At 36.7% G+C, this 27,695-nt stretch overlaps 4 protein-coding genes across 16 annotated transcripts in view; 3 read left to right on the top strand and 1 right to left on the bottom strand.

The window, feature by feature from the left end:
- The window catches only part of LOC126916136 (alpha-tubulin N-acetyltransferase-like), a 30,899-nt gene extending 9,963 nt beyond the window's left edge, over positions 1-20,936 (top strand). The window contains exons 2-8 of one of the 4 annotated variants that reach the window (XM_050721575.1): positions 1,467-1,616; positions 4,612-4,783; positions 11,866-12,007; positions 13,868-13,973; positions 14,248-14,296; positions 19,152-19,246; positions 19,631-20,936. In XM_050721575.1, coding sequence (XP_050577532.1) covers positions 1,467-1,616; positions 4,612-4,783; positions 11,866-12,007; positions 13,868-13,973; positions 14,248-14,296; positions 19,152-19,246; positions 19,631-19,913 — 997 coding nt within the window. In that variant the 3' untranslated portion in view covers positions 19,914-20,936. Of the gene's footprint in view, positions 1-1,466; positions 1,617-4,611; positions 4,784-11,865; positions 12,008-13,867; positions 13,974-14,208; positions 14,297-14,669; positions 14,717-19,151; positions 19,247-19,630 lie in introns of all 4 variants that reach the window. The other 3 variants (XM_050721596.1, XM_050721566.1, XM_050721585.1) reach the window with 3 other exon arrangements.
- LOC126916155 (polyisoprenoid diphosphate/phosphate phosphohydrolase PLPP6) lies at positions 20,772-25,350 on the bottom strand. 5 transcript variants are annotated; one of them, XM_050721661.1, is made up of 4 exons: positions 25,204-25,350; positions 21,991-22,125; positions 21,782-21,881; positions 20,772-21,688 (listed from the first exon to the last, which is right to left on the bottom strand). In XM_050721661.1, exons 2-4 carry the CDS (start codon positions 22,099-22,101, stop codon positions 21,294-21,296), a joined length of 606 nt encoding a protein of 201 aa, XP_050577618.1. In that variant the 5' UTR covers positions 22,102-22,125; positions 25,204-25,350; the 3' UTR covers positions 20,772-21,293. The 5 variants fall into 5 exon arrangements, with proteins under 5 accessions (XP_050577618.1, XP_050577610.1, XP_050577623.1 ...); XM_050721653.1 differs by lacking the exon at positions 25,204-25,350 and adding an exon at positions 24,105-24,236; XM_050721666.1 differs by lacking the exon at positions 25,204-25,350 and adding an exon at positions 24,206-24,230.
- On the top strand, positions 22,373-23,985 carry LOC126916141 (uncharacterized). Its single transcript, XM_050721610.1, has 5 exons — positions 22,373-22,627; positions 22,683-22,807; positions 22,884-23,222; positions 23,307-23,574; positions 23,655-23,985. The coding sequence occupies exons 1-5, from the start codon at positions 22,581-22,583 to the stop codon at positions 23,719-23,721; spliced, it is 846 nt and encodes a 281-aa protein (XP_050577567.1). The 5' UTR covers positions 22,373-22,580; the 3' UTR covers positions 23,722-23,985.
- LOC126916030 (gastrula zinc finger protein 5-1-like) overlaps positions 24,600-27,695 on the top strand; it is a 27,040-nt gene continuing 23,944 nt past the window's right edge. For 2 of the 6 annotated variants that reach the window (XM_050721414.1, XM_050721442.1), the window contains exon 1: positions 26,372-26,768. The gene's annotated coding sequence lies outside the window, so the exon portion shown is untranslated. Of the gene's footprint in view, positions 24,717-25,406; positions 26,349-26,371; positions 26,769-27,695 lie in introns of those variants that run through there. The other 4 variants (XM_050721433.1, XM_050721424.1, XM_050721451.1 and 1 more) reach the window with 4 other exon arrangements.

The raw sequence follows: 27,695 nt of genomic DNA, 5'->3' as shown, positions 1-27,695 counted from the left end.
CGATACCAGGAAAGAGATATCGTCGACGTAAAATTTGGATACGATTCATTATTTGCTAATAGAGTAAGCGTCGTTGTTTAAAGAAGGAAAGAAAGGATAATATCGAGAATCTTCTAACAACGTGTACTGCAAAATTGTCTCTTATCGATAAATAATCTACTTTCTCTGGTCAAGTCTAAAGGTCAATCGTAAGTGGAATGAAAGATGGAAATTGTATTATCTCTGGTGCTTAGCAACGATCCAATTTCCTGCAAGCCAGACTTAATGCATTTCTAGGAATAAACTAATTTTGCGATTCTACGAATCGGAACTCGTCGAATACAACAACGTTCGTTTATCATTCGTGATAAGAACGAGAATTTATTGTACGCCAATATCAAATTTAATATTATTCAATTTCGTGGCAATGTCCAAATTACAATCCGAGTTAAAGTTGAAATCTAAGTTACATTTGAACTCTCTAATACGCTTCAAATCGTTCGATTCGTAGCTCTTGGTAAATTTAATGGAATCATATAGCGAAAGGAAAAAAGAACGAAATTCTTTGACCAGACGTAACGAAATGAAGCGAGAAAAGAGACGAAAGAGAAGAGAACCGCGAAGAAAGTAGAACGGTTGTTTCGTGCTATTTAAGTTGTAAACCACGCCTTCCAATTTACGATAACGTGCAAATGAATATGTAATATATAAATTAATATAATTAAAATAATATAATTAATAATATAATTAAAATAATATATAAATAGTGTATAAATCCAGGCCGAATTATCAACAAACTGTCCCTTTTCCTTCGAAAATACTTTAGTCGGTCTATCTTGTCGAGCGTTACGCATACGTGCGAGTTTATCGTTACTAGTTTGCAGATTCTTATGCAGATAATTTTGTCTATCAAAACGACTAAAGAGACAGCACTTTGACAGAGATTTTACATATTTTTGTGTATCTATTTATTTTCAAAAGCGCGTTCCAGTGCAGATCGTTCGAAACATTAATTATTCGAAATTCTATTGGGTGATTCTGCCAGAATGAATATTCCGTATATTTTTGTTATGTCTTTTTTAGACGTTGTTATATTATAAAATATTAATAAAATATTATTTAATATTATAAAATATTAAATATTATAATATTATAATATTATATAATATTATATTAAAATAAATATTATATTATAAAATTATATTATATTATAATATTATTATATTAAAATATTAAAATATTAAATATTATAAAATATTATTTACGTATATTTTTGTTATGTCTTTTTTAGACGTTGTTATATCATAAAATATTAATTACGTGTTATTATATTATAAATGCACGGGAATCCACGGTGTAGTTGTTACGGTCCGATGGGTAAAATCTTGGGGAAAATACACTTAAGCGGAAGTGGTCGCATACATCGATTTTTGAAAATAAATTCATGTCGTAAATTAATAAAAAAATGTAATTATTTCTTTTTTCAGCGAATGCCAGAGGCAGTTAAGCAGAGTTCTCGACGACATGGGCGAGGCTTCTGCCAGAGCCCAAGGTCTGAACAAGTCAATAACCAGCGCTGTAAAACTTCGAGATACCGACCATGTTGTTTATTTATTAGTTGACAATGAAGCTAACAAGTAAGTTCTTTAAACCTTCTTTAACCCTGTTTCTCCTATCTATTATTTTCAGTCGATTTTATCTCATCGATTAAAAGTATAAAAATTACAGTTCTTTTAAATGCTCCTCGATATCAGCTTGTATTTCCCTCGAATGGAAAAGACGAAATTTCTAAAAGCTGCAGTCTTCGCTCACTTTGAAATTCCTATTGCTATTACGTTGAGGAATTTCAATCCTCTGCCATCAACAATTCTATCGAAGTTTGGTTTGTTCGCTAAACGCTCATCCATGGACAACCATAATTTCTTTGTTTCTTCCAATCCGATAGTTTCTCGCAACGATGCGTTTGAACGAAAGGACGAATGTAGGTAAAAATGTCAATTTTTGTCAAATCAACGAATGTAGGTACGTCAATGTAGGTAAAAAAAAACCGAATTTTCTAAAAAGGAAAGCGCAATCATCGCTGCCAGATGAAGAGATACCACTTCGAAAACTACTCGATCCGATTGCTTTCGTAAAAACTTGGACAAAGGACGAAGACCCTCTTGGAAAGCGCAATCTGAACCTAAAGCAGAGGACGAAAAGGAAGCTGTATTTACCAGGATAAGGGGTTTCGTAGCGTGCAAAATGGTTGGCCGATCGATATGTCTGGTGTCTCCTCCCCTAGAGGAATTCAGCTTCCCCATCCTCGCAGAATCCAACCGCTGTATATCGCCATTCAAAAGCTATTGTTCGTACTTAAATCGAGGATAATTCGACTCTTCGCTCCTGTTAACCAGTTAACCTGTTAACTGTGGAGTTTACTTTCAAAAATCCTTGGCGAGGTGAGCAGGTAAAATCAAGCGATGACGAGTATACACGTCGACCGCAGGGTAATTGCTCGTATTATACATTTTAGCGAAGAGAGTGAAGCAAAATGAAGAGGAAGGATTAGATTTTTATTTGGTAAAAGATTAACAATTCATCGTTGAAGAAATGTGTCGTTGTTAAATACCGAAAAATTGCCAGAAAGTAATAAAGCAATGTACAGAAGACAGTTTAGGAATAGCCGATGCAATGTTTATTAAAAACATATGACAATGATCGATATACCAAGAAGAATAATTAAATAATCGAACACTTTTTTTTATAAAACACATAATGGTTTTACTGAAAGTAAACATACCGCTAAATGTCATTTATATTACTCTTTACTAAAGCTTTGAGTTTTTATAGTAAATAGTAATTTTTTACTTTACACGATGAGTATACACGACGAACGTAATTAACTGGTTAAACGATTGTCAATAGCGTAGTAATGTGTCATATGCGTGTATTTTTTCCTTGTGTTTGGAGTAACATTTTCATTAATTCGTTAAACTCTTATCAGATATTACATTGAATCTCATTGTTATTTTGTATAGAATTTTGGCGAATTTTCAGCGTACGTACGACATTATTTAGGAATAATTTCTTGGTAGTTTTGCGAGGATTTGCCAAAGTTGTCCCGTCAACCGACGCCTCCACTTGTTATTGATTCGTTCATTTTGTTTTGTAATCTCTTTGATTTATGCGAAATTCTATTTAAAAAATTGTAAAAGTTTCTGAATAATCGCCACATATGTTATTCATATCAGTTTTTTTTTTTGTATATCTCGATGCGTTATTACAACAACGTATAATCTACATGTTTTAAAGCATTTTGTATGCAATTTTTTACTCGAATTCGAGACCGAAACAAACTACCTATGCATAATGCTACGTAAAATTGAAAGTAGTCGAATAACAGTGAAAACTGCGAACGATCCTCGACTTGCGAACAGCGTACAGTGTATATACGGCAGTGTATATACAGCATACAGTGTAAAGCGTTTCATATTCTGTTTCTTCTTATCATAATCGCGGAGAAAACTTCTTCTTGCTACCGTGGCCTGTGAGACAATAACTGAAGCTTTTAAATTACTTTTCACGCTGTCGTACCGCGATATACAGCGTCAATTAATTACCGAAAATACCGAAAGTACTATGAAATTCCCATCTTCATGACGAAGCCAGTTTAACCGAGATACGATCGACCTGGATTGGGTTACACGATTCATTATAACAATGGTGGATCATGGATATCGTTAATAGACGAGGAAACCAGGTAGCGTGAGAAAGTCTGTGCTCGTTACGTTGATGTGAAAAAAATTTGAAATCGTAAATTATAGTTCCTTGTATTATATCGTTGCGAAACACTCGATGATTATTGCGTGCAAGAATTTTCGAACAGTTGTAGAGAGTTTTCCTCCGTCGATATGGTTAGCTACCATTAGTTTCGCACGCGTCTGTGTAACTTTTAATTTATAGAAATGAATTTATTAATTATATTTATAACGTATAATTCGTCTGTAACTTATAGGGAACATTCCAGACGAAAATCTAAAATACTCGCCAACTCTATTCGAGGGAAAACTGTAATCTGTTCATTTATGAAAATACCTACATATTTGGAGAAACGGATTCAGTTTTAATTCCTAATTATCCGTAATCTAAAGCAAGAATCCGATGTACTTCGTAGTAGTAAACATCGTCATTTCAGTTTAAAGATAAATTCCGATTCACTTATCTATAAATATATTCGTTTAAGAAAATTAATTTATTAATTATACTTATTATCTACAATTCATTTGTAATTTATAATAAATTGCAATTTGAAGCAACAGTCTAACATACACCACAGTAAGAGACATCACCGTGTCTATTCGAAAATAAACTGTAATTTTTAAACTCGAACTTATTTCCTCTGCACAAAGTTGCGGCACAGCGAACAGACGTAAGGTGTAAATAGCAATTTCGCCGGGGAGCAGCTCCCCGAAAACAGCACAGTGACGAATACGATGGTCCAATTCTTAGCTCCGTTACGAACTTCCTCGAGTCACTGATCCCCGTGTTTTGTTTCGCTCTATCTACGTCTAGGAACGCGAACCTCGAACGGACCGCAGCCGTGAATCATCATCGAGTAATATTACGTACAACGTTCCTTCGATTTTGCAGCGGACTGGGCAGCGTGGTGGGATTGTTGAAGACCGGATCGAAGAACCTCTTCATGTTCGACGAGACTGGCGCTCATTATCAGCTGAAGCCAAGATGCGTTTTGGATTTCTACGTTCACGAGTCGCGGCAACGCATGGGCCTTGGAAATATTCTCTACCAGCACATGCTCTCCGTAAGTGGATTATTCAATCGTTAAATTAATGACATTTCGTATGAATGATTTTAGTTTGGCGGAAGACTCGCGTGCAGTGGAAATTTAAAGCTCAGGTAGCTTCCTCGAAGGAAACGCGAAAGGATCCGATATTGGTAGTGAAAAAGTTCTTCTTTATTTATACATAGGTCTAACGTCGCATCAACCGTGAGATTATTAGCTGCGGAGACGGATATGCTCGAAGCTTTACGTCGATTAAATAAGAAGAGTTTTGTTCGTAAACGCTTTGAATTGTTTATGAAATTTATATTTGTACGAACACAAGTGAGAAGCTACGATCTAGACACAAAATCTGTTTCATTCGCTAGATAATAGTTTCGGATATGCTCGAAGCTTTACGTCGATTAAATAAGAAGAGTTTTGTTCGTAAACCCTTTGAATTGTTTATGAAATTTATATTTGTACGAACATAAGTGAGAAGCTACGATCTAGACACAAAATCTGTTTTATTCGCTAGATAATAGTTTCGGATATGCTCGAAGCTTTACGTCGATTAAATAAGAAGAATTTTGTTCGTAAACGCTTTGAATTGTTTATGAAATTTATATTTGTACGAACACAAGTGAGAAGCTACGGTCTAGACACAAAATCTGTTTTATTCGCTAGATAATAGTTTCGGATATGCTCGAAGCTTTACGTCGATTAAATAAGAAGAATTTTGTTCGTAAACGCTTTGAATTGTTTATGAAATTTATATTTGTACGAACACAAGTGAGAAGCTACGGTCTAGACACAAAATCTGTTTCATTCGCTAGATAATAGTTTGTAGGATATAGTTTACAGTTTGTGGAATTGCGTATGAAATTAGTGGCTTTAGTTGGCAGAAGACTCCGCTGGAATACGACGAAAGGATACGAAGGACGAATACGAAGAAAGCTCGTATGGTATTTTCGAAGGAACTGCGAGAAGATTCGACGTCGATAGGGAAAAAAAGATTTGTTCGAGACGCTTTGGATTACTTGTGAAATTCCTATTTTTATGGAAACGGGACTAGAAAATTGAAACGTAGAGATTTGTCTCGTCTATTAGATATCGTGAAGGGTACGGTATTTTGCGTATTTTTGCACGTTGTACGCGTCTGTTGCACTTTTAAAACAATTTGGTACTTTGAATGGAAATTTGCATAAATTTATAGAATCGCTCGTTGAATCAGTGGTCACAGTCGACAGGAGACCCGTGTGGAATGGAAAGTTGAAGCTCAGGTAGCGTTTCTAAAAAAATAATTCTAAAAATATAATCGACGACGAAACTAATTTAATACTTTGAATGGAAATATTATGAAATTATATATTGAATCAACGACTTTAGAACGGATGTTTTTAACTGGCAAGAAGCTCGCGTGGAATGCAAATTTGAAAGTCAGATAGTAATTTTAATAATAGCAATCAAAAACAGAAATTCGTTATATTTTATGTTATTTACGAAACAAAGATATAATTAATGATACAAATAATTTAAATACCTTGAGTTAATATATTGAATAGCATGTGTGATAAAAATTATAGCCTAGGTGCATATGTTGACGACTATTGTCATCAGAGAAATAAACATTTTTCGGTTTTTGCTATTCATATTATAAATAGCTAACTTATAAAACGCTGATAAATAGCGAAAATAAAAAAGAGAGAGAATTTCACGCTTTATTTATACCTATTTAATAATTATTATGTAGATTCAAGATTTTATATAGCATTTTTGTTACCTCGTTTGTTTACTTATTATCAAAACAGCGTTCGCAACATATGCAACATGGAATTTGTGATAATGTTAATGAATTTATGTGGGCAACAAGAGTAGAATGGAACGAAGAATTGGCGTTCGTGTTTGGTATACCAGATTTTTTCCTCCTCTCTGTTATGGTCGCTGCACTTCTGTCAGAATCACAGCAAGTGCTGTTGGCTTGTGAACTCGCCTCCTGTTCCTGTGCACAGTACTCGACTAATACCAGATTGCCAACTGTGCAGTACTTTTGCGGTGTGCGGTACTTTTCCGTAATTAAAGCTTATTAGCTTCGGTTCACGACATTTTATAGAACCTGCTGTTGACATACGAACCGTACTTTTCCCCTTCTCTGTTCGAAATTTCAATCGCAAAGAGTATGCATTTTTTTACAAATAGAAAAAGAGAAACTCGCTACTTAACACGTTCTGCATTAATAACACACTTTTATAAATAAAATGTTCATTTGGTAAATTCCTCCTATTATGCTATTGACTCCTCGCTGTATTAATATCTAACACGTTGCACGTGAATTTATTATACAACTTTTCTTTCCAAATCCCCTTCGCTTTTTATCGATATTCCGCATCTAAATTAACACCGTCACATTTATCAAGATGTAGGTAAAAGCAAAGCCCATACCAATGCCAATTCAAGCGCAAGATACAAGCAACGAATATGTTGATCAAGGGAAACGCAACGGAAGATCAATGTTGCAAGAACAGCTGAAATTCCATTCTTCTCTAATTACGTGTTTTAATGCAACCATCCTAAACGTTTGCTCTTCTCGAGACACGCAACGTGTTCATTTACGTAGCGTCTGACTTACATAAATTTTATTGCGTTGATCATCGTACGTGTCTACTTTATTTACAAAATTATTCCTCCATTTCAGAGCTATAAGTCGTCTAAAGAGATCGTTAACGATGGAGATAGAGAAGGGGAGAATTTTTTAACGTAATCGTCTTAAGCTGCTCCTGCTTTAAAAATACGGAAGGTATTAACCCGGCGTCGTATCAAGTTTATTTTGAAATTTTATTGCGTCCAACGACGTAATCTTTTGATCTCGTGCAAGACCGTTGTTACTTAAAAAATCCTTCTTCCGTCTTAGAGTCGTGGAATCATACGGCGTCTGCAACGAATTAGACTTTGCGAGTAGCTGTCTAAAGAGATCGTCAAAGTGGAAAATAAGAAGAGAATAAGGAGAGAATCTCTTAACGCAACCTTCGTAAATTTTTCCTTCGCGCGAAAGGTGTTAATTCGCATTGCGAGATGGAAATTCCGTTTCGTGCACCGCTGCTGATTCTTTTGTGCTGATCTTTCCCCTTCGTTCTGTTCAATTTGCCCACGAGCATGTGCGAAACGACGATGTTTCGCAACGTTCGACTTAACGAGCAACGGCACGATTTTGCGTAAGATTTCCATGGAAGTGGTCTGCATCAAGATCGCTGGGACGCCTTTCTGCTTTTACTCGGGAAGTAATTACGTCTCGTTTACACCGTCCAACACGGTTCACATCCTCTACGTGTGGGTGGATAGCAATTTCGTACGCAGGACACGAACTCGTGTAAGCTGTTCGTTCTTTAACTCTGCCACTCGTAACGCCAACCATAGTCGGTATCCGTGTCGGAAAACCTGTGAATACGAATGTCGATTATAGTCGCCACGTAACGAACCATGCCTGCTACCGTCGATCATCGGCGCTCGGCTAATGATTAGACTGCGGATGCTTGTGCAAATTTTACGAACGCCAGTAGGAAAACCGAACATACGTAGAAATTTTGCCTAGTAAATATAACGAGTATCACGCTTTGCATACTTTATATCACGTACAGTATGCATCTTGCGTATTTTTAGAATTTCCAATCTTTCATGAACGCATAAAAATCCCGTAGTCTAGTCTAGTAATAATTTATCCGATATTAATTACGTAAGACGACCATCCGCATTTAGCGCGTGTGTACTGCCTTGTACTGTTTCTTATTATTTAGGAAAAATAGTCGTTGAACTGTAGGAAGTATATACCGATAGTTCATTCGTATAGCTCTTGATCGATTCTTCGGCGTGTAATTCGAACACGACGAACGTTCCTGTATTATCTTAATATGCATTGTGTTTGTTCATATTCTAAGATAATAGAATTATACGAATTGTAACAAAAGTTTCGAAGGATTTTAAACGTCGATTTGCAAGCGCCGATGTTACTGTTTTTCTACGCACAGTGAATATTCGCGGCGAAATCGCTGGTGCAATAATACGTACACAGCAGTCGTACTCGCAGCTATGTACGTCGTAAAGAAAGGGTTAAAGATACGCTCGGATACTTACAAGTTACAACTACCAGACTTCCGTTCTCTTCCCACCTTCGATAACAGACATTCCCGACGTCTGAGACGATACCATCGCGATAGTCTGGCAGATAGCTTATTTCAAAGAAAATCAAATATTTCGGCTCTTTCTACGCCGAATAGACATTAAACGTATATATGATACGATATATTAATTAAACGCACACGTAAACGGATACCGACCATACATACGAATTCGATTAAAGCTATAATTGACGATAATTGAGTTCTCGTCCACGTTGCCGTATGAAAATATAGATTAGAATTAATTAATGGAGTCAATAGCGATAATTATTAGTGCCATCGCGAATTGATTTAAGCGTTAAATTAATTATATATAGCTTAAATTAATTTATCATGGAATTAATAGCAATTAATGAATAGTAGATCAATATAGGTAATCTCAGAAGTCTTCTTATAATTTCAATTTAGATTCTCTCTTGTTGAAATTGAAAAATTTATGTAATCTTTCACCCTGCATAGGTTGCAAGGATATATAAAAACAGAGGAATGACAGAACGAGAGGGAAAGTGTTCACAGGTTGGTTAGAGTAGGATGACGAGAGAGTGAAAGAAGAAAGAAAAGCTGAAAGGTGGAAAGAAGAAAGGAAAGGAAGGAACGGTAGAGATGAAAGGAAAAAGACAAAGCAAGAGGAGGAAATAAGAAAGAAAGGACGAAAAGAAAAGGAAATCCCTTAGTACTTGTTTATCTTTGTTCCTGCTAATTGCGTAATTCTAACAGGAATGATCCGATACCCATTCGTTTTTACACAAAGATCGATGTCGTAACGCAGATGAAAGTTACCGTGTCGTTCGTTGTTAGATACATTTTCGATGGCATTTTCAGATCTCCGATCTTCACAGAATTAAATACGAATATACTAACGAACTTCGATCTCTTACACGTATTTGTTTCATCGATCTCATTATACATTCCAAATTAGTTGCGGTGTGTAATAGGAATGTTATCTTCTTGTCGATCGAATATTTACAAGGAAAAATCGTGTTACGCGCACGGTGAAATTATTTAATGAATTTCCGACAAATTAATTTGTTTCGCGCGATAATTAGGAATAAGAGAAACGACGCGAGAAGCGCCAAGTCGATGTAAGAAGCAACGTGTTACTATACGTGTACCGTTACACTGCAGCGATCTAAATGAAGGATTTCTTATTTTTTCGTGCAGTTGAAACAGCACACAGAGCGGAACGTAAGACGACCGAACACAAAGCCAGTCCTTAAACGGAGTAACGACTGGCCTCATTTTCCTATCCTTCTTTCAAAGTTCCTGCAACCTGTTTCCTCAGATCGATAGTAATTTTCTTTGGTTTCTTGTGGAACGACCGGCGCTCGAATCCCAAGTTCACCGACGAAATCGTGGCTCGCGTGCAATTCTCTAATCACCGTTTCTCAACCTAACTGTACGTGTAACTGTCCATTGTCGAACGTTATATTCTCATGCCATCTTTGTAAACTGCACTTATTTCCTTATAGTCTGACACGTTCCTTCGATGTCAGTTTAAATACATTCTTCGGTACTTACTGCATTGTTATTAGAGACTGTAAGATTGCATAGTGTGCATAAGTATACTTAAGTACTATAAGTATATAAGTGCTATAAGTATATTAAATACTATGAGTACTTAAATATAGTACTTAAGTATATTTTTATATACTAATTTTATGAATTTTATATATAAGTACTAAGTACTATAGTACTACTTAAGTACTATAAGTATATTAAATACTACAAGTACTTAAATATAGTACTTAAGTATATTTTTATATACTAATTTTATGAATTTTATATATAAGTACTAAGTACTATAGTACTACTTAAGTACTATAAGTATATTAAATACTACAAGTACTTAAATATAGTACTTAAGTATATTTTTATATACTAATTTTATGAATTTTATATATAAGTACTAAGTACTATAGTACTACTTAAGTACTGTAAGTATATTAAATACTATAAATACTTAAATATAGTACTTAAGTATATTTTTATATACTAATTTTATTAATGTTATATATAAAAATATACTTAAGTACTATATTTAAATACTTATAGTATTTAATATACTTATAGTACTTAAGTATACTTATACTAATACCTAGTATAAATAATACCTAATACTAAGTATACCTATACTAATTTTATTAATCTTATGTATAAAAATATACTTAAGTACAACACTTAAGTACTATACTTAAGTAGTACTATATATAAGAATAGTCAGATATATATAAGTAGATATTCGAAAACATGCAAGTATACTAAAACGCGCGTACCATTTCTTCGAATATCAAAGAAATTTTGTTCCAATTAAGAGGGAGAGTTAAGGAAACAAACAGAAAGATAGTTTATTTATCTTTTTGTTTACGATACCGTAAACTTTTAATTTTCCCTGTATTTCACGGCGTTCGTCTTTATTCGTTTCCTTCTTTCGTTACGCCGAATAATTTCTTACATACTGTAGAGAATAGAAAATATAACGAAATATATCGAATAATATTAATCGGAATAACTATCGGTCACGAAGTTGAGAACGCCAGATTAGATCTTCGATTTTTTAACGCGCAAAGAGATTAAAACCGTCGTTAAATATCAAGAGAAAATACTCGCACGCTTACGACAGCTAATTTCGTGACTTGTTCCCGATAAGAAACAACACCGTACGGGCTACTGTGGCAAATTAGCGGACGGTCTTAAAGAGGAGCGTGACAAAAGGTCATTATGCGTGGGTTTTACGGTTGCAGGTAACCCGAAAGGTGACTGAACTCGTTTACATTATTCGCTGCGTTCGTTTATTGAAAGCTCTCTTTACGGAATATAAAATAGGAATTGTAATGTAAAGGATCAATGAAATATCAAATTATTTGAAACGCCAACTATTTGTACGTATTTCTGTGTATTTGTTTTCTATATATTTTCACAGTAATAATGCTTCTTGCGGTTTTTACTTTTCAGGAAGAGAATATTAGGCCCGTGAAATTGGCGATCGATAGACCTTCGGAGAAGTTCTTAGCCTTTCTAGACAAATACTACGGTCTCTCGAAGATTATTCCACAGAACAATAAATTTGTCGTTTTTCAAGGATTCTTTGACGACGGTACGTACCTTGTTCTTCCTTAAACTTCCTCGAATCTTTAAAATTTCGTCGTATCCAATGTTTCATTTAGAAAACGATAACGTAATTGTTGCGTACGCATAATTTTTATTTAACTTATTCATAGAATTTTACATCGAACGAATCTTCTTGTTTCTCTTATAAAATGTTTCCAAGATATTAAAATATTACCCATGCAATTGGAGGAGAGAAGATAGAAGAATGGAAGGAAAATGACGAAAAGAAAACCTCCATGAATTCGGAAATATCGCAGCACTTTGGTCTTACTATGTCGTAACTGTAATCGCTAGACTGCGGATGTTTATGCAGTTTAATATTTTTATTGACGTTGGTAAAGAAACGGGACTTAAATACGAATTTATTTTATCAATTAAACGAATGCTTTACTTTAAATAATCTGTATTTCTTTTGCAGATTGCATACATTTTGCAAGTTTATGCTCCTGTAAATTCCATAAGCGCGTACACATCCGCGCTCTAATCTTCCTTATTTTTATGGTGTTTTACTTCAATCCGGAGACGGAAGAACAAAGTTTCGAGGTGTAAACGCTCGTTAAACAGTTACGTTTCTAATTACTTCGTCGAAGAAGTAAACTTGTCGGTTCGTTCGTTAACAACCACTATGCTAGGAATTCTCGTTAGAGCGCAGAGTAAACGCTGATCGTGTTGGTAAATCATTAACGCGCGCCAGTTGCTTCTGTTTAATTGATCAGTCATCTTATCGGTGAAATTCATCTGTTGAAATGATAAATTTAAAAAGAAATTCTTCGAAAGTTTCCAAGTACGATAGAAAATGATTAGAAACAGGCCAATCTGAATTTTTAGAAAGTTTCTAAATATTCCTAAGAAGTTTCTAACTATGGCAGAGAAATATTAATCTAATAAAATGGAAGAAGATAACTGATCATTATACAGAAGAAATTTATGTCTTCATAAAATCTGTATCCGACCTTTCGTCGTAATTTTAATTAAGAAATACATCTGAGAATAATAAATGTATAATTATCGTTTCTATAAATTTAGTATACAGAATAGATTCAGATATAGAGGAATAAATATTTCTCTACGAAGTTATCGAATTACTTCTGTGAAAGTATTTCTATATAGTAATAATTATAAAAGACATATCGTAACTATGAAATTATTCATTTTCCATTCATGAGCAAATTCAAGATCGATCCTCTTCGATTCACGCATATCAGTACCATTTTTTACTGACAAACTGAAAATTTGACGAGCGTCTCGTCCTCAAGGTATCTCCATAAAAATACAAGGTAGTCTGCGAGTCCATTGTCGATCTGGTTACAAGTTAAAGGTACGAAAATGGTGATACGAAGGTCGAGTTTCGCCTTGTAGTTGATCCTTCGCCGCAAGTGCCCTAAATCGGTAATTCTTACCCGCTGTGGTATAAAATCGCGGTCAATGTCAACCTATGTAATGACCCTATTATGTAAATCCCTTGATCGATTCGAAGCTGTCCTTAAATGATGAATTCGCTGACTCGACATTCTGTTGATTATGAACGAGTCGATCCAATTTCCTTGACATCGGATAGCTTATGATAGGATATAAAATTGCTCGTTTTAAATTCTTCTCCGCTTTGATGAGAAACTAAAATGCGGAAACTAAATGAGATGATCGATAAGATTGATTGATAGATAAGATGATTGTGTAGCAGTAAAAACAATTTAGTCTTATTTATTATATTATTGGATTAATATTAATCTCTTAACTTAGATTAAAATAATTGAACTTTATTATTAGGTAATAAATTTTGTGTAACGTTTTCTTCTTCTGTAATGTATAGCGTTGTTCAATAACACGTTTATTGGATATTTTACAGAACGTCAGGATGTGAGGACGAATAGATACAGTTTACCTGCAAAGACCTCGATTGACATTGGTACTTCTAGCATCATACATAACAATCTTGGAAAGAGTAACTCTAGGTACGAGATTTTATTTGTAATGTTTCAAATATGTGTATATTTTATAAATAATGTATTAAATTCGTAGCCCAATGATAATATTACTTAGAGTAAGTAGATTATCCTAAATTAAAAAATTACAGTATGATGATTAAATAGTAGATTTAACAATCTCATAAATATTACAACTAAGTGATATGTATTTCATTATCGCGTCATAAAAAAATCGTATCAACAACTTTCATCTTGGTTTCAGCTTAAATGGCGTTGCCTATTCTTCCCCTGTTTCACGCAGTTCGTTTGGTAGATACGCCGCTGCACGACCGCCTTGTTCCATGGCAAATGTAAGTACGGCATCACAGCACACCGAGGATCACCGACAAATAAGATACATAAAAGCAAAATACCAACCATAGCTTCATTTTATACTATTTTACTCTCGAAGTAGAATGGTAGACACAGCAAGCTTTTGTATTAGCTATGTAATACATACGCATATATAAGCTGAACACATATTTTACATTAAGTTATTTGGATATAGCATTTATATGTGAATCGTGTAATAACTACATTTAATAATATCTTTGCACTTGAAACATTCTAATTATTAATTGCTTCGAGATAAAATTCCAACTGCATGTTTTAACACTTGTACGATAACGTCGTTAATAGCACAGTAATAACCATGACTAAAAATGCATTAACGCTTTCTTTTAGATAATCCATAACACTGCTGTGCTTGGTCCATCAGCCGAGCGTACTGGGTGAGTAAACTCAAAAGATAGTCATCGAGATTGTTGAACGATCACGCAAAAGCTGCTTACAATATTAATTAGCCTTTAATTTCTTTGTACCTATGGAGAGCAGCGAAGCCCTCTTGGATATCTGACTCGTTGAAGCTTTAATTAATATTTCAATAGACGGATAAGTCGTTCTAAACGATGTAACGATGCTACTTTCAATTATGTATATCGACTGAATTAATATTACACATTGGATTTACTATAGAGTAATACATTGTTCGTTGAAACTTTAAAATACTCAAGGTTGGTCGCTAAAGGGTTAAGGAAAACATGAATAACACGGCAATATGCGATATAAACAGCTTCCACTATTTTTACACTGAATGGTGTATATGCTACCTCTTGCCAGCGCACATTTGTACGCGCATCATATACATATTTCCTGAACCTTTCTCTTGCTTAATTTCTTCAATGTTGCCCCGAGGTTTTGGGTTGAACAAGATCGCTTCGATACTTCGATAGGCAACAAAAAATATGTAGATATCCGATTATATTGCTTCCATTAGTTAGAAAATTTCAATATTTATTTAATTATATAGCTAGGTATAGAAAAATGAACTTGCGTATTTAAATGTCACGAATTCTCTATATTAAGTCGATATTAATTCATTCATTCATCGGTTGATATATTGTAAATATCAAAATGGATATTGTTTATAGCGTTCTGAAAACATTGTAAACATTGAAATACTAAAATTCTATAAAATTTTATAAGAAGACATCGATATTTGGTTGTTGGAAAAGATTGTTAGAAAAGATTTAAATTTAAGATATAGGCATCATCTTATTATTTCGTTTTTAACGCACAGATATATTTAATTTATTGAACAGGAACTTTTTGTTAGATCAATTTGCGCATGTATGAATGTATGTACGTTATATTTATTTATTGTGATATGTACTGTAGTATCGAAAAAGGATAGGATTAGGATGATTTAGATTTGTAAAATTCTCCTAATGCTATTTATTAAGATTAATAAAAATAACAGAGATTAATTGGACAGAGAACGATAAATGTTCAACTTGAACTAAAACACAAAAGTCTTATTCCGTTCAAATCACTCTCGCAACTCTATAACTAACAACTCGATCTCTCTACAACGCTAGCAACTCTACAACTCTCGTCTTCGGCATCTGCACTCGCACGCTCTCGCTTCTCAACTCATACTGCGCGCCTTTTGCGTTCGTTCTCGCCTGCGTCTTAACTGACATTGTCTTTAGCGTCTGTTTTGTTTTTTTCCCCGCCCTATAGCGCACGTGTCCCGAAAGCGCTCGTGACCAGGGTCACGTAGGCCTTTTAGACGAAACTGTTCAGTTGAAAAGATCGACGATACATTGCTGTACCCAACGACACCGCGGTTCTCGCAACATTGTATACGGTTCGGCCGATATCTTAGGCCTTTTGTCCATGATACTACACTCGGCCATTCCTGACAAATCACATCTGCCCTCAGATGTGCTCATCACTGTTCTCACTATCATCACTAACACCAACGTTCCACCACTTCATGTGGTCGGCTGCAGTGGAAGTCGTGCGCGGTCCCTCGTGTTCGCCTTCTCGTTGCACTACGTAGCGGTCATTTCGCAGGACTTTCACCACACGGTACGGCCCAAGGAACTTTGAATGCAGCTTTAACCCAGGACCGCCTTGCGTCCTCTCGATCGCCACCAGATCTCCTGTTTTGTAGATTGTCGCCTTCTTGCGTCTCTTGTTGAACGCCCTTCGCCGACAAGAGGTCGCGTTGATAGCTCGTCTTCGCACTACCTCAAATTCTCTTGCAGCCGCCTTATTCTTGCTTTTGTTTCGCTTCGTAGAATTCGCGACAGAATTTGTTTGTACAACTCTACAATTCGCGCGGTGCTCGATGCATCCTACAAAAACTTGATCGCAACCGTCCGTATCGTTTCCACCCGACGCTACTGCGGTTATGTTCGCCGCAACCGATTCATCTAACGAAATTTTGTTCATTACGACGGTATCCTTGAGACAAGCACTCGTGGGAACTGCAACTGCCTGCTTATGTTGCACGTTCTCAACACGAGATAGATCCACTTCACGCGTTTCTGTCTCTATGTCTACTTTAAGGACCTCTGGAAACCCATCGGAATTCTCATTTTTTATTCTATGAATGGAGATATCTCCCCTCTTCATGCTTATCTCGACGGTATCCAAGAAGTCTGTACCTATCAACAACGAGTGTTGCATCGCAGTGTTCGGAACTACGTGTATCGTTATATGATACAATTCACCGTCTATAATAATATCTGTCGGAAATTTGCCGAGCGTAAAATTTCTCTTAGACCCGATACTGTGAAACTCGATAATTTCCCGAATTAATTTGGGCGCTCCAATTTTGGCATGCTGATCCGCCCGCATCAGGGTTAATTCGCTACCGGTATCTATCAACGCGCTCAGTTCGCAATTTCCGATCTTCACGTCTTTACCACGCTTCGTCGGTAACAATCGAAACACACTACCAACCTCTTTAATGGACTCGCTCAGATTGTCGCACTTCGATGCGATGTGTCCGTACTCTTTACACTTGAAACATTTAGGTCCCTTCGACCTGTTCGGGCACTCTGCACACACATGTTCTTCATCACCGCAGTTGTAGCAACGCGTCTTTCTCGCACTTCCACCTTGACTGGGACTGTTGTTTCTCTCAACTCTGGCCGGCTTCGCAACCGACTTCGTCCTTCGGCTCTTCTGCTCCTCGTACGCGATTAGCCTCTTCCTTAGCTCCTTGATGGATGCAGCACCATACAGCATAGATTTATGGACCTCTTCGTCTATTATCCCGTCTATGATGTACTCTACTTTGACTTCTTCCTCTATATCGGCATGACTGGCTATTTCCAGCATGCGATACATGTAGGCCAAGCACGCCTCGTCGCTTTTCTTTCTCGTCCCACTAAGCTTTTGGTGTACTTGCCTACTGTTGGACTTTCTGGAGAACTCTCTGATTAGTCCCTTCTTCAGCTCATGCCAAGTCCTGGCATGGCACTCGAAGCTTGCGAATATTTTCGCCGATCCCCTCAGCAGCTTCCTCGCGTAGACTGCCTTCTGACCGTCGGACCACATACACGTGTCCGCGACTTCTTCGAATGATTCGAACCATCGCTCCACGTTTTCACCTTTGTCACCGCTAAACAATTCTAGTGCGTCTTCGACATCTTTAAAGCTTAATACCGAGACGGTGCATGCCTTTTGGCGATATTCATCGCGGTCCGAGCACATCGCTCGCGTACCTCTCTTATGTTTTATTACCTCTTTCCTATCTTCTTCATCGTCACTTTCGTCGTCGCTTTCTTCTTCCGACGATACGTTGTCTCCTTCCAGGGCCGCCTGTAGCCGTGCGCGTAGTTCAGATTTTCTCCCTGTGACCTTTAACCCCAAGCTAGCGAGGCGCGCTCTCAACTCCTTCGTCCTCAGCTTCTCGAGGTCTTCGTCTCCATCCTGATCGCGCTCAGCTCTCTGCCCACTCCTTAGGTTTCGCTGATTTACCGATTCCTCATCGCGCTTCGATTCCTTCGAAGTTGATTGACCAGCCTTATACGCTCGGTTCAGCCTGGCCATCAGCACTGACTTCGAGCCTGATATCGGCAGATTCAGACTTGCGAGCTTATTTCTTAGCTCCTCCAGCGTCGAAACCTCTTCAGTCGAAAACTGTTCCTCTTCACAATTTGCCATTTTCAACTCTTTTTTTTTCAGCACAATTAGTTCCGTTAAACGTGTCGTTCTCTGTCTGGTTTCAATCCCGGCTGAGCCCCCAATTGTAGTATCGAAAAAGGATAGGATTAGGATGATTTAGATTTGTAAAATTCTCCTAATGCTATTTATTAAGATTAATAAAAATAACAGAGATTAATTGGACAGAGAACGATAAATGTTCAACTTGAACTAAAACACAAAAGTCTTATTCCGTTCAAATCACTCTCGCAACTCTATAACTAACAACTCGATCTCTCTACAACGCTAGCAACTCTACAACTCTCGTCTTCGGCATCTGCACTCGCACGCTCTCGCTTCTCAACTCATACTGCGCGCCTTTTGCGTTCGTTCTCGCCTGCGTCTTAACTGACATTGTCTTTAGCGTCTGTTTTGTTTTTTTCCCCGCCCTATAGCGCACGTGTCCCGAAAGCGCTCGTGACCAGGGTCACGTAGGCCTTTTAGACGAAACTGTTCAGTTGAAAAGATCGACGATACATTGCTGTACCCAACGACACCGCGGTTCTCGCAACATTGTATACGGTTCGGCCGATATCTTAGGCCTTTTGTCCATGATACTACAGTACCGATTATTTTCAACTGGTCACTCGCACCTGTGCATACGATTAAAATGTGTTCACCGGATGTGCTGCATGGACTTTATATTTATTTCCTTTTCGTTGACAGATATTAAGCGATTCCACTCCCATGAAAACACCAGTTCAATATTCCCAATATCCTCTGCACAATGGCAACACGTTCCTTTTACTCTTGTTTTCGGAGTAAGTAATTTCATTTGCGTCACTTGCAAAAATTGTGTGATCCATGCATGATTTATTTTCTTTATAAAAATATTATCATTCATTATCTCATCATATAGGCGTAAGATAATAATTTATTTGAAAAAAGACATTTAAAAAATATATTTTATTCTCAAATAAAAACCTAATTATTCTGCTGTTTTATGTTCTTTTTAAATCGATATTGTAATAATGTTATTTTGCTTAGCATATTTATTAAAAGAATCTATAATTACTCTTTAAGTCTTAATATAATTATTATACTTTGACAACGTAAAGTTGCACGCAACAAGCAATTACGATCGTGGAATGCATGTTATTACCAAACATGTTTCCACGCATCTTCATGGGAAGTTACTTTTTCAGTGAAAAACCGAGCACGCCGGCTGCGACTCAACTGAAACCGGAACGACCACGATCGTTGAGCCTTTATTCGGAAGAAGAACAGAAGCAACGTACGAGCGAATTGTCAACAGTACCAACACCTGCTTTACCAGACTATCAACCGACTCCTCTAGCTACCATTTTACGAGAAACGGAGAAAACCGAAAAAAATATGAAACCATCGCCCTCGTGTAGCCAAGAAGTAGCTGGTTCCAATCAACATACTCGATTAGATTTAAAATTTTATCATTCTCCTTTATGGTAAACGAAAACAATGGAACAATATTAGAATTATATCATCTGCATGTGCGACAAAATTAAGAACGCTTTACCTCTGATAATAAAGTATCAGTGGAAAGATAATTAATAATAAGCTTGATGAAAATTGGGCAGCTGTGGTAATTGAGGTAAACGTTATGTACTAGTTTATATGACAAGGCGAAAAACGTGTATTATAATTGATAAATCAATTGCTTTTACTTTCTGTGAGAACAATTAACAGATTATCATTGGCTATCGTTAACTTATACGTATATCATGGGATTGCACTTTGAATAAAAGACACAGAAACTTTTTAATATTTAGTTTACTATGGCTAATAACTTGAGACATGAGGAGAAATTATAAAAGTTATATCTTCAAAAAAATAAAATCCAAATGTTGATGATTTCTCGCACTTCTTCGAGCTCTAATTAGGTTTAGCATTATATTGAAAAAATATTGGAAATCTTTATACGTTTTTAATTTGAACTCGAATACCGGTATAACAGAATACCTATGCTGAAAATGAATATCTAATCGATATGTTTCAATTGACTGAAACGATGATAATATTGAAATTGTTAGTAAGTTATTGTAGGAAACCAGATTAATATCGTAGTACACGACTGACGTTCATAACGTGTAGATTGCATATATACATACATATAGGCTGGCTTGTAATTTTATACGTAGATGAAAATGGTACAAGACCATTTTTCATATATTACAAATGTAGCGATACGTGATTTGTACAATAAACTTATCATTCCCCTTTTTTTTACATTACATACTCAACTCTAAAGGAATCTTTTATTATTCCTTTTCAATCTCGTCAAGTTCAACATTTATTGGAACAAAGACGTTTATTACAAAATATATTTATTGATTATGCTCTACAACCTTTGTATTTTCTATTATGAAATTCGTAAAAATCTACGATATTGCTAGGACAAGGTGGAATCTGAAATTGTTGTCGATAAAAATATATTATGTGATAAGAAAATAAAAGTATATAAATATGATTGCATTATTTGGTATAAATTTCTTCCATAAATTCATAATTTAAAGCATGTATCATTATATAATTAAAAACCATTTCATATCTTATCTCATAAAAGTAATTAACAGTGCTTACATAAACAGTCTTGATAATAATGATACTATAACAAAAATAGCACTCTATCTGACAATTACCTTTGCTTTAGTATTTTCAATATCAACTTATCTAATTTAGAAATGAATATAAAAAAATATAATGTATTTCAATGTCTTTCTTTGTTGCAAATGATTAATCAAACGCATAACATAAATATTATAAAAGATAACAACGATTGACATAATCTTCTATCAATGCTTAATATTATATTAAAAAAGCGAATCAATTTTAAATATCATATTCTGCACCATCTAGTTTCTCATCAGTTATCCAATATATTAAATTGGAGCAAGTTTCAGATTCTAAATATAAAATGCTTACAAGCATTCCTTCAATATAACCTAGAAAAATCCCTGCAGAAATATCAAGAATATAATGCCTTCTCATTAAAAGTCTAGACAGAATTACAGCGAAGATCCATATTAATATCGATAGGAGACAAATATCAGACACAGGCCATAGATATTTAAAGAAATAAAAGATAAGTACCGACCGAGAAGCATGACCCGATGGAAATGAATACTTATCAGGTCCTAGTGAAAAAGGATCGTCGTTAACTGCTGGTCTTCTTCTTCTTATATATGCTTTCAATATAGCAATAATGATAATGTCCAATATTAAAGCTAAAAATATAATAATAATACCAATAATGTTGTTATTGAAAATTGTTTTCTTTCCTAAATATTCAATATATATATCTTGATATTTATTCTTACCCATTAACAAATTGACTTGCATTTGATACAAATTTTTATTATTAAGAATCCAAATAAATGCAAGTATCGATGTTATCCAGGGTACTGCGTGGCAAGATATCTACACCAATAACACAATTAAAGTCAGAAACTTATGTACAAAACAATCTGATCTCTTATATAATACTTTTGTTACATTTTTCATATCTTGTATCAGAATAAAAACGTACCTCTAACATTTTGTAATGCTTTCTTAACTTCTTCATTAGTGGCAAGGCTTCTACACATTTAACAACACTTCTTGTTAAATGGACATCACGGTCTAATATTTTATTTAACATTGATGGAATTTCTCTTTTAGAATGCTGAAATCGTTTAAAAAATAAATATATTTTATTATTTAATATTATGAAATCTTATAAAAAAATACCTTCTCCATGGTACGTATATTACAGATTAAAAAAGTAAATCTAAAATAATTATTAACAAATCACTGATATCGTCAAACCACAGACTCAGATTCAGAATTTCTGAATCAGAAGTCGCTTTGTCTATGAACTTCTGAATTTCATTCTGAACATTTTCAGGAATTAGAAATGTAAAGATGGCAGCACCAGTGTTGGAAAAAATTCGAACAATTTCAAACTGACAATTTGGCGACTTTGTTGTACTTTCCGATATGACGTAAAACCTTAACTTGAAATTTCTTCAAGCTTTGTGCATATAAGACATTGTCGGCACTGTCGTGACATACGTCCTATCAATTAAAAGTTCTAAATTAACTGAATAAGGATTAAATTAACTGAATCGCTAATAAAAAATGCAGAAAGATCAGTTGGAAACACCAAAACTGAAACGACTTAGAAGGTAAACACTGTAAAACACTGTTTTTTTCGAGTAATAATCTTTTATATATTTTTAGGGTACAAAAGGCTTCTACACCAGAACCAGTAAAAAAGAATATAATGGATCACATAACAAATGTTCGTGCAGGTAGTTCACACCATAGGGCAACAATGGCTCCATCTGATTTTGCTTCACAACAGAGTAAAAGTTTTACTTTGACTTCCTGTTACATTAAAGTTCTACAAAGTTAAAATACTAAGCCAATCGTACTATCTAGGTTTCCCAAAAAAGAAAATCACATTGGATCGTACCTCGATATCTTCTGTGCAATCAATGGCAGATGGAACAAAAATAATGGATTCAGAATGCAACGACGTGGAGTTGAAACTCCTTTACGACCAGTATTTACAAAAGATTATGACAGAAATAATTCTAAAAAAGAAAACAGAAGAAAAGGAGAAATTGTTTTTATCTCAGCTGGCCACAATAGCCAAGGAATATGATCACAACGAAGAGAAATTATTTAAATTAAAAACTAGAGAAAGAGATATAATAAATTTGTCCAAGATACAAAATGAAATTGATTCTCAAATTCTAGATGTGAATAATTGCACTAGTAAATGTTACCTAAATACCACCTTTTAATGTATCACTGAATTGGCTACATGTTTCTAAATAATTAAACTTGTCATAATTACAGGAGGAGAAGAGAATAAAATATTAGAGAAAATTCTATCGCAGTTATATGATCTTCTAAAACCTCTGGATATACTTCGTTGTGATAATATAGTTCTTCCTGAGACACCCGAGGAGTGGGAAGAAACAAAACAAGCCTTGAAATCGTGTTCAGAGAGTTTAAAGTCTATCATAGATTTAATTGGAACAAAAATTGAATCATATCAAAGCGTTAATGAGGGGATTAAGGAGTTTGTGCGTACTTTAAATAATATTAAAGATCATCAAAGAAGGTATAAAATAACAAATTCTCTGCTCTTTGATAATTATTTTGTATAGTACAATCACTAATGTAAAATCAATGTTCTTACAGATTAGAAAAAGAACTTTACGAGTTGCAAGCTCTTACATTGAAATCTGCATCCTTGACCTTAATGTAGAGCCAAAATTGATAGGTACACTAAATCATGCGTAATGCTATGATATTAAATCATTTAAAATATTTAATATGTTCGAGAATTGCTTGTTATAGTTTTTATACACAAATATTGTACGTTTGTAACTTCTAATATTTATAAGAGAAAGGTTGCTAATTATCACGATTATATATTTACAATATGGATTAAATCAGAATTCTATTTAAATTTTGGATATTATTTTTATATGCAAAGAAAATAAAAATATTCATCAATTTTTTACAGAAACTCGATGATTTCACTTTCTGAAGAATATTACTGTATATATATATATATGATAATTGAAGCAAATGTCGCCATATTTTGGAAATTAATAAAAATAATTAAATTAACATCACTATAATTACGCTACAACGTCGATTGTATTTGATCTACACGAAGCACGAAGGAGATAATGGGGTAACACGGGAAGAAAAACTGCAATTCTTTCCGGCGTAATTAAGAGTACCTATCTTTATAAAATTTTTCGATACACGATGTACCCTTAAACGAGTATAGCGCTGCAGACGGAATTTCTTTGAAATCAGCTCACATTCGCTGATTGGCGAGCTAGAAGATGGGGCTGGAGGCGCGTGTAAGTACGCATGACCGCGACCTCTCGCCATATTTAATTTTTCCCAAATTTTGCGAGTCGATGTCATAAAGAAAATCAAAAGAACAAAGATCATTCACGCGTGAATGATCAATCGAAGGGACTCGTATATAGTGGCGAGACGTCCTCGTTGAAGAATTCGAAGACATCGCGATGGAAGGAGCGCGGCGCAGGTCGCGTAACTCGCGTGCATCCAACCCCCGCGGATTTTTCCTCGCCCGCGCGCGATTTTATTCTGCGCATGGAAAGCAATTTTGCCCAATCATAAATAGGGCTATTGTGGGGGGATGGTGTATGCTGCTGGCGCATTTCATACATCCGAGTGTAATGGTAACCAGATAGAGGCGTCGCGCGGGGCTATCGGCCGGTTAGCATCGTAAATACTTACTACTTACTTCCGGTGAAAAATTTTGTCTCCCTTTACCTCGTTCTTTTTTCCCTCGTTCCGTTTCACCCCTATCTTTATCGCACCGTTATTTTTTTTTCTAGTTTCCCATCTGTCTCTGTCTATCCCATGCCAGTTTTTTTCTTTCTCTCTCTCTCTCTCTCTCTCTTTCTTTTTCCTTTCTCTCTCTCTCTCTCTCCCTCTCGCGCGCGGTACTTTTTTTCTCGCGGCGTGGAAAGCTTACGTATGACGTACTCTGTGCACGGAACGGAAGTAACACGGCGTGATGCACGACACGTCGCACGCGCGCGCGCTCTCTCGTTTTCTCTCTCTCCTATGTGCGTGTATGTGTGCTGCGATAAATCGTGTTTGTGCGTGTAGCGTACACGGCCGAGCGAGTGATCTGTGACGTCAGTGGTCCGATCGGTTGTCACCTGTCAAGTCAAGCTCGTATCCCTCGAAGTCTTACCTCGAAACTTTCTCACTCTCTCTCACGTATCCTTCTCTCGCTCCGACGTAAGCCTTCTTGGCGTTCCTCTCGTCTCCTCTTTTCCACCTACACACGCGCGCTTCCATCCCTAACCGCATCTCTATCTCTTGCCCTCTTACTTTTGCTCTCTCTTTTATCCCGTTGCACTCATACTAACCAGCCTCGTGCCGACCACGCAATCCGATCCATTTCCCTCCCCCTTCTGTCTCCCTCTGCTCCGCGAGTACCAGCATTAACCCCCTCTCTGCTTAACCCTCGCGGTTCCTCCCTCTCGCCCTGTCGTTTCTTCCGTCCACCCACCTTCTCCCCGTATTTGCTCCCCCTCCCCTCCTGCTCTCTCATCACTGTGCCAGCTTCCATCCTTGCCCACCCATTTTCTCTCACTCTTTTCAGTCGGTGGAACCAGTGGCGTAGCCAGCTGCGAGATTTCTCTCTTCGCTGCGAGAGAATCGTTTCCATTCGTCGTAAGATACATCTTGGCAAGAGAGCCGATATCAGCCGATGTGTCGTTCATTCGTAACCGATCTATGTAGAAAAAAGGACCGAACAATAGCTGTACATCTAAAAGAGAGAAGCTACGCGAGATACTATTCGTGTATCTGGTATCTGTTTATCCGACGATTCGAGGTACATGGTCCGTATTCCCTGGTATACTACTACCATACGTAAAAGAGTTGGCCAAAGGGAATGGAAAACGGAGCACGTACTCGAGCTACACCACTGGTCAGCTGCGTGTATCTATTCGTCCATCTCTTTCGAGCTTCGAAAGTGCTCTCTTACCGCGACCTTCCCTTTCCCCGCTGTCCAGGCTGGTAGCAGCCATCCCCGCGCGCACGTTTCGCCCTTCCTGGTCGCCTCTCTGTCGGGCCGAAAAGCATCGCTTTGAAGCAGCGAGAGCGCGACTGGCACCCACACCGACTCTGCCTCCGCCCTCCCTTCCCACCCACTTGGCGTTGGTCGCCGGGCTTGCCACCCACCGATATACATCCCGCTCGCTCCGCTCGCCGCGACGACCGCAGACACAAAAACAATAACAAATCGATTCGCGAGGGCAATGGGAAGGGGTCAACGAGAGGTAGGACGACGAAGAAGAGAGGCAGGGGGAGGGAGATCGGGGTAGCTCTGTACGTATGTCTCTCTCTATCTCTTTGGCTTCTCCCTTCGTCCCACTCCCGCTCTCTTTCCCTCTCGTTCCCTCCCTCGTCCCTCTTTCTGGATATTGTATAGAGAACGTTATGCTAAAGTATGCATGCACGAGGGTCGGTCCAATGGTCAGGAATCTCGCGAGTTCGTTCTGCGGCAGCACGTATCCGGACGTATTTCTCCGTACCCCGACCGTGCCTCGTGAGGGAGAGTCCGCGTGCACGTTACACTCGTGTACCGCCGGTACTGCGTAACTTCCGGTCGACCGGTAAACCTCCAAGGATCGGCTGTGCTTCTTCGTACACATAGTAATAGAAAAGCTCGGGGTGAAGCGTGCCCGGGGAATGATTTACCGTAATGACGATCGGCCTGAATCGCGGTAGGCCACCGGACGGGCATCCGTAAGAAGGAATCTTTCATTATCGTTCATTGGTTGATTTTTTTCAAATTTTTCTTTCTCTACTCGTTGCTCGATGTTGCATATTCGGTATATACACACGTAGCTTCCACGATGTTCATTCGTTTCCTTGTCAGTTTAATCAGCTTGTTTGCTCCAGACTCGGCAAATCGTCTTTCCTCTTTCGTTTGGACAATTGCTTCTTCTTTTTCTTCTTCTTCTTCTTCTTCTTCTTCTTCTTCTTATTATTATTATTATTGTTGTTGTTATTATTATATGTTGTTTCTTCTTTTTTGTTTCTCGTTTTTCCTTTTCTTTTTCTCCTTGTTATCAGTGTAAGATCGCTGTTTCGCTAAAAGTTACATTTGCATGATGTGTATTATTTTTACGACACGATCGATATTAGCAATTGACATTAACGTTAGAAACGATGGCGATGTTTTTGATTTTTGGTATTAACGATTTTTACTTAGCGCCCCGATGTCTCGATGTTTCTCGCTAGGATTTCGTTCCAGTTTAGTTGCTATTTAACAGAGTTTTATCTTCGAGCTTCTCTTTTTGTTTTTCCGTCATGTAAATGGGTAGCGTAGATCAGGGAAGCTGATCGTAAGAGACTTCTTTTTCTAAGTGAAACACAATTTCAGTGTAGATCTACCGTTCAGAGAAGTTACACCGATTTCCACGACTTAATGTCGCGATACTCAAGATCGCGGTATTGTATTTTACATTGGCTTTCCTTCGCCGAGCCAAATATTTTTCCGCAAATTCCTTGAATATTTCCGATCAGACAGCTTTCGACTCGAATTTATTTGCTTAATTCGTCTGGCGTCTTCGTTAAATACTCTCCGCGGCAAAGATCTGTTAACCGAAATTATTATTATTAATATTATTCCTTACCACGTTTTCCAGTTTATTCGTCGAGATTTTCTTT

Source organism: Bombus affinis, chromosome 1, assembly GCF_024516045.1.
Source record: "Bombus affinis isolate iyBomAffi1 chromosome 1, iyBomAffi1.2, whole genome shotgun sequence".
NCBI lineage: Eukaryota > Metazoa > Arthropoda > Insecta > Hymenoptera > Apidae > Bombus > Bombus affinis.
Note: the sequence above shows the minus strand (reverse complement) of the source record. Positions and strands in the feature narration are given on the sequence as shown.

What these genes read in the sequence shown, in the direction of transcription:
- LOC126916155 (XM_050721645.1), bottom strand. An exon ending in AGCATTACAAAATGTTAGAG is followed by an intron (nt 21,882 to 21,990) that starts GTACGTTTTTAT and finishes TTATTGGTGTAG; the next exon opens with ATATCTTGCCACGCAGTACC. An exon ending in GCAAGTCAATTTGTTAATGG is followed by an intron (nt 21,689 to 21,781) that starts GTAAGAATAAAT and finishes TTATATTTTTAG; the next exon opens with CTTTAATATTGGACATTATC.
- LOC126916141 (XM_050721610.1), top strand. Translation starts at nt 22,581, where the DNA reads ATGCAGAAAGATCAGTTGGAAACACCAAAACTGAAACGACTTAGAAG. An exon ending in AGATGTGAATAATTGCACTA is followed by an intron (nt 23,223 to 23,306) that starts GTAAATGTTACC and finishes TCATAATTACAG; the next exon opens with GAGGAGAAGAGAATAAAATA. An exon ending in ATTAAAGATCATCAAAGAAG is followed by an intron (nt 23,575 to 23,654) that starts GTATAAAATAAC and finishes ATGTTCTTACAG; the next exon opens with ATTAGAAAAAGAACTTTACG.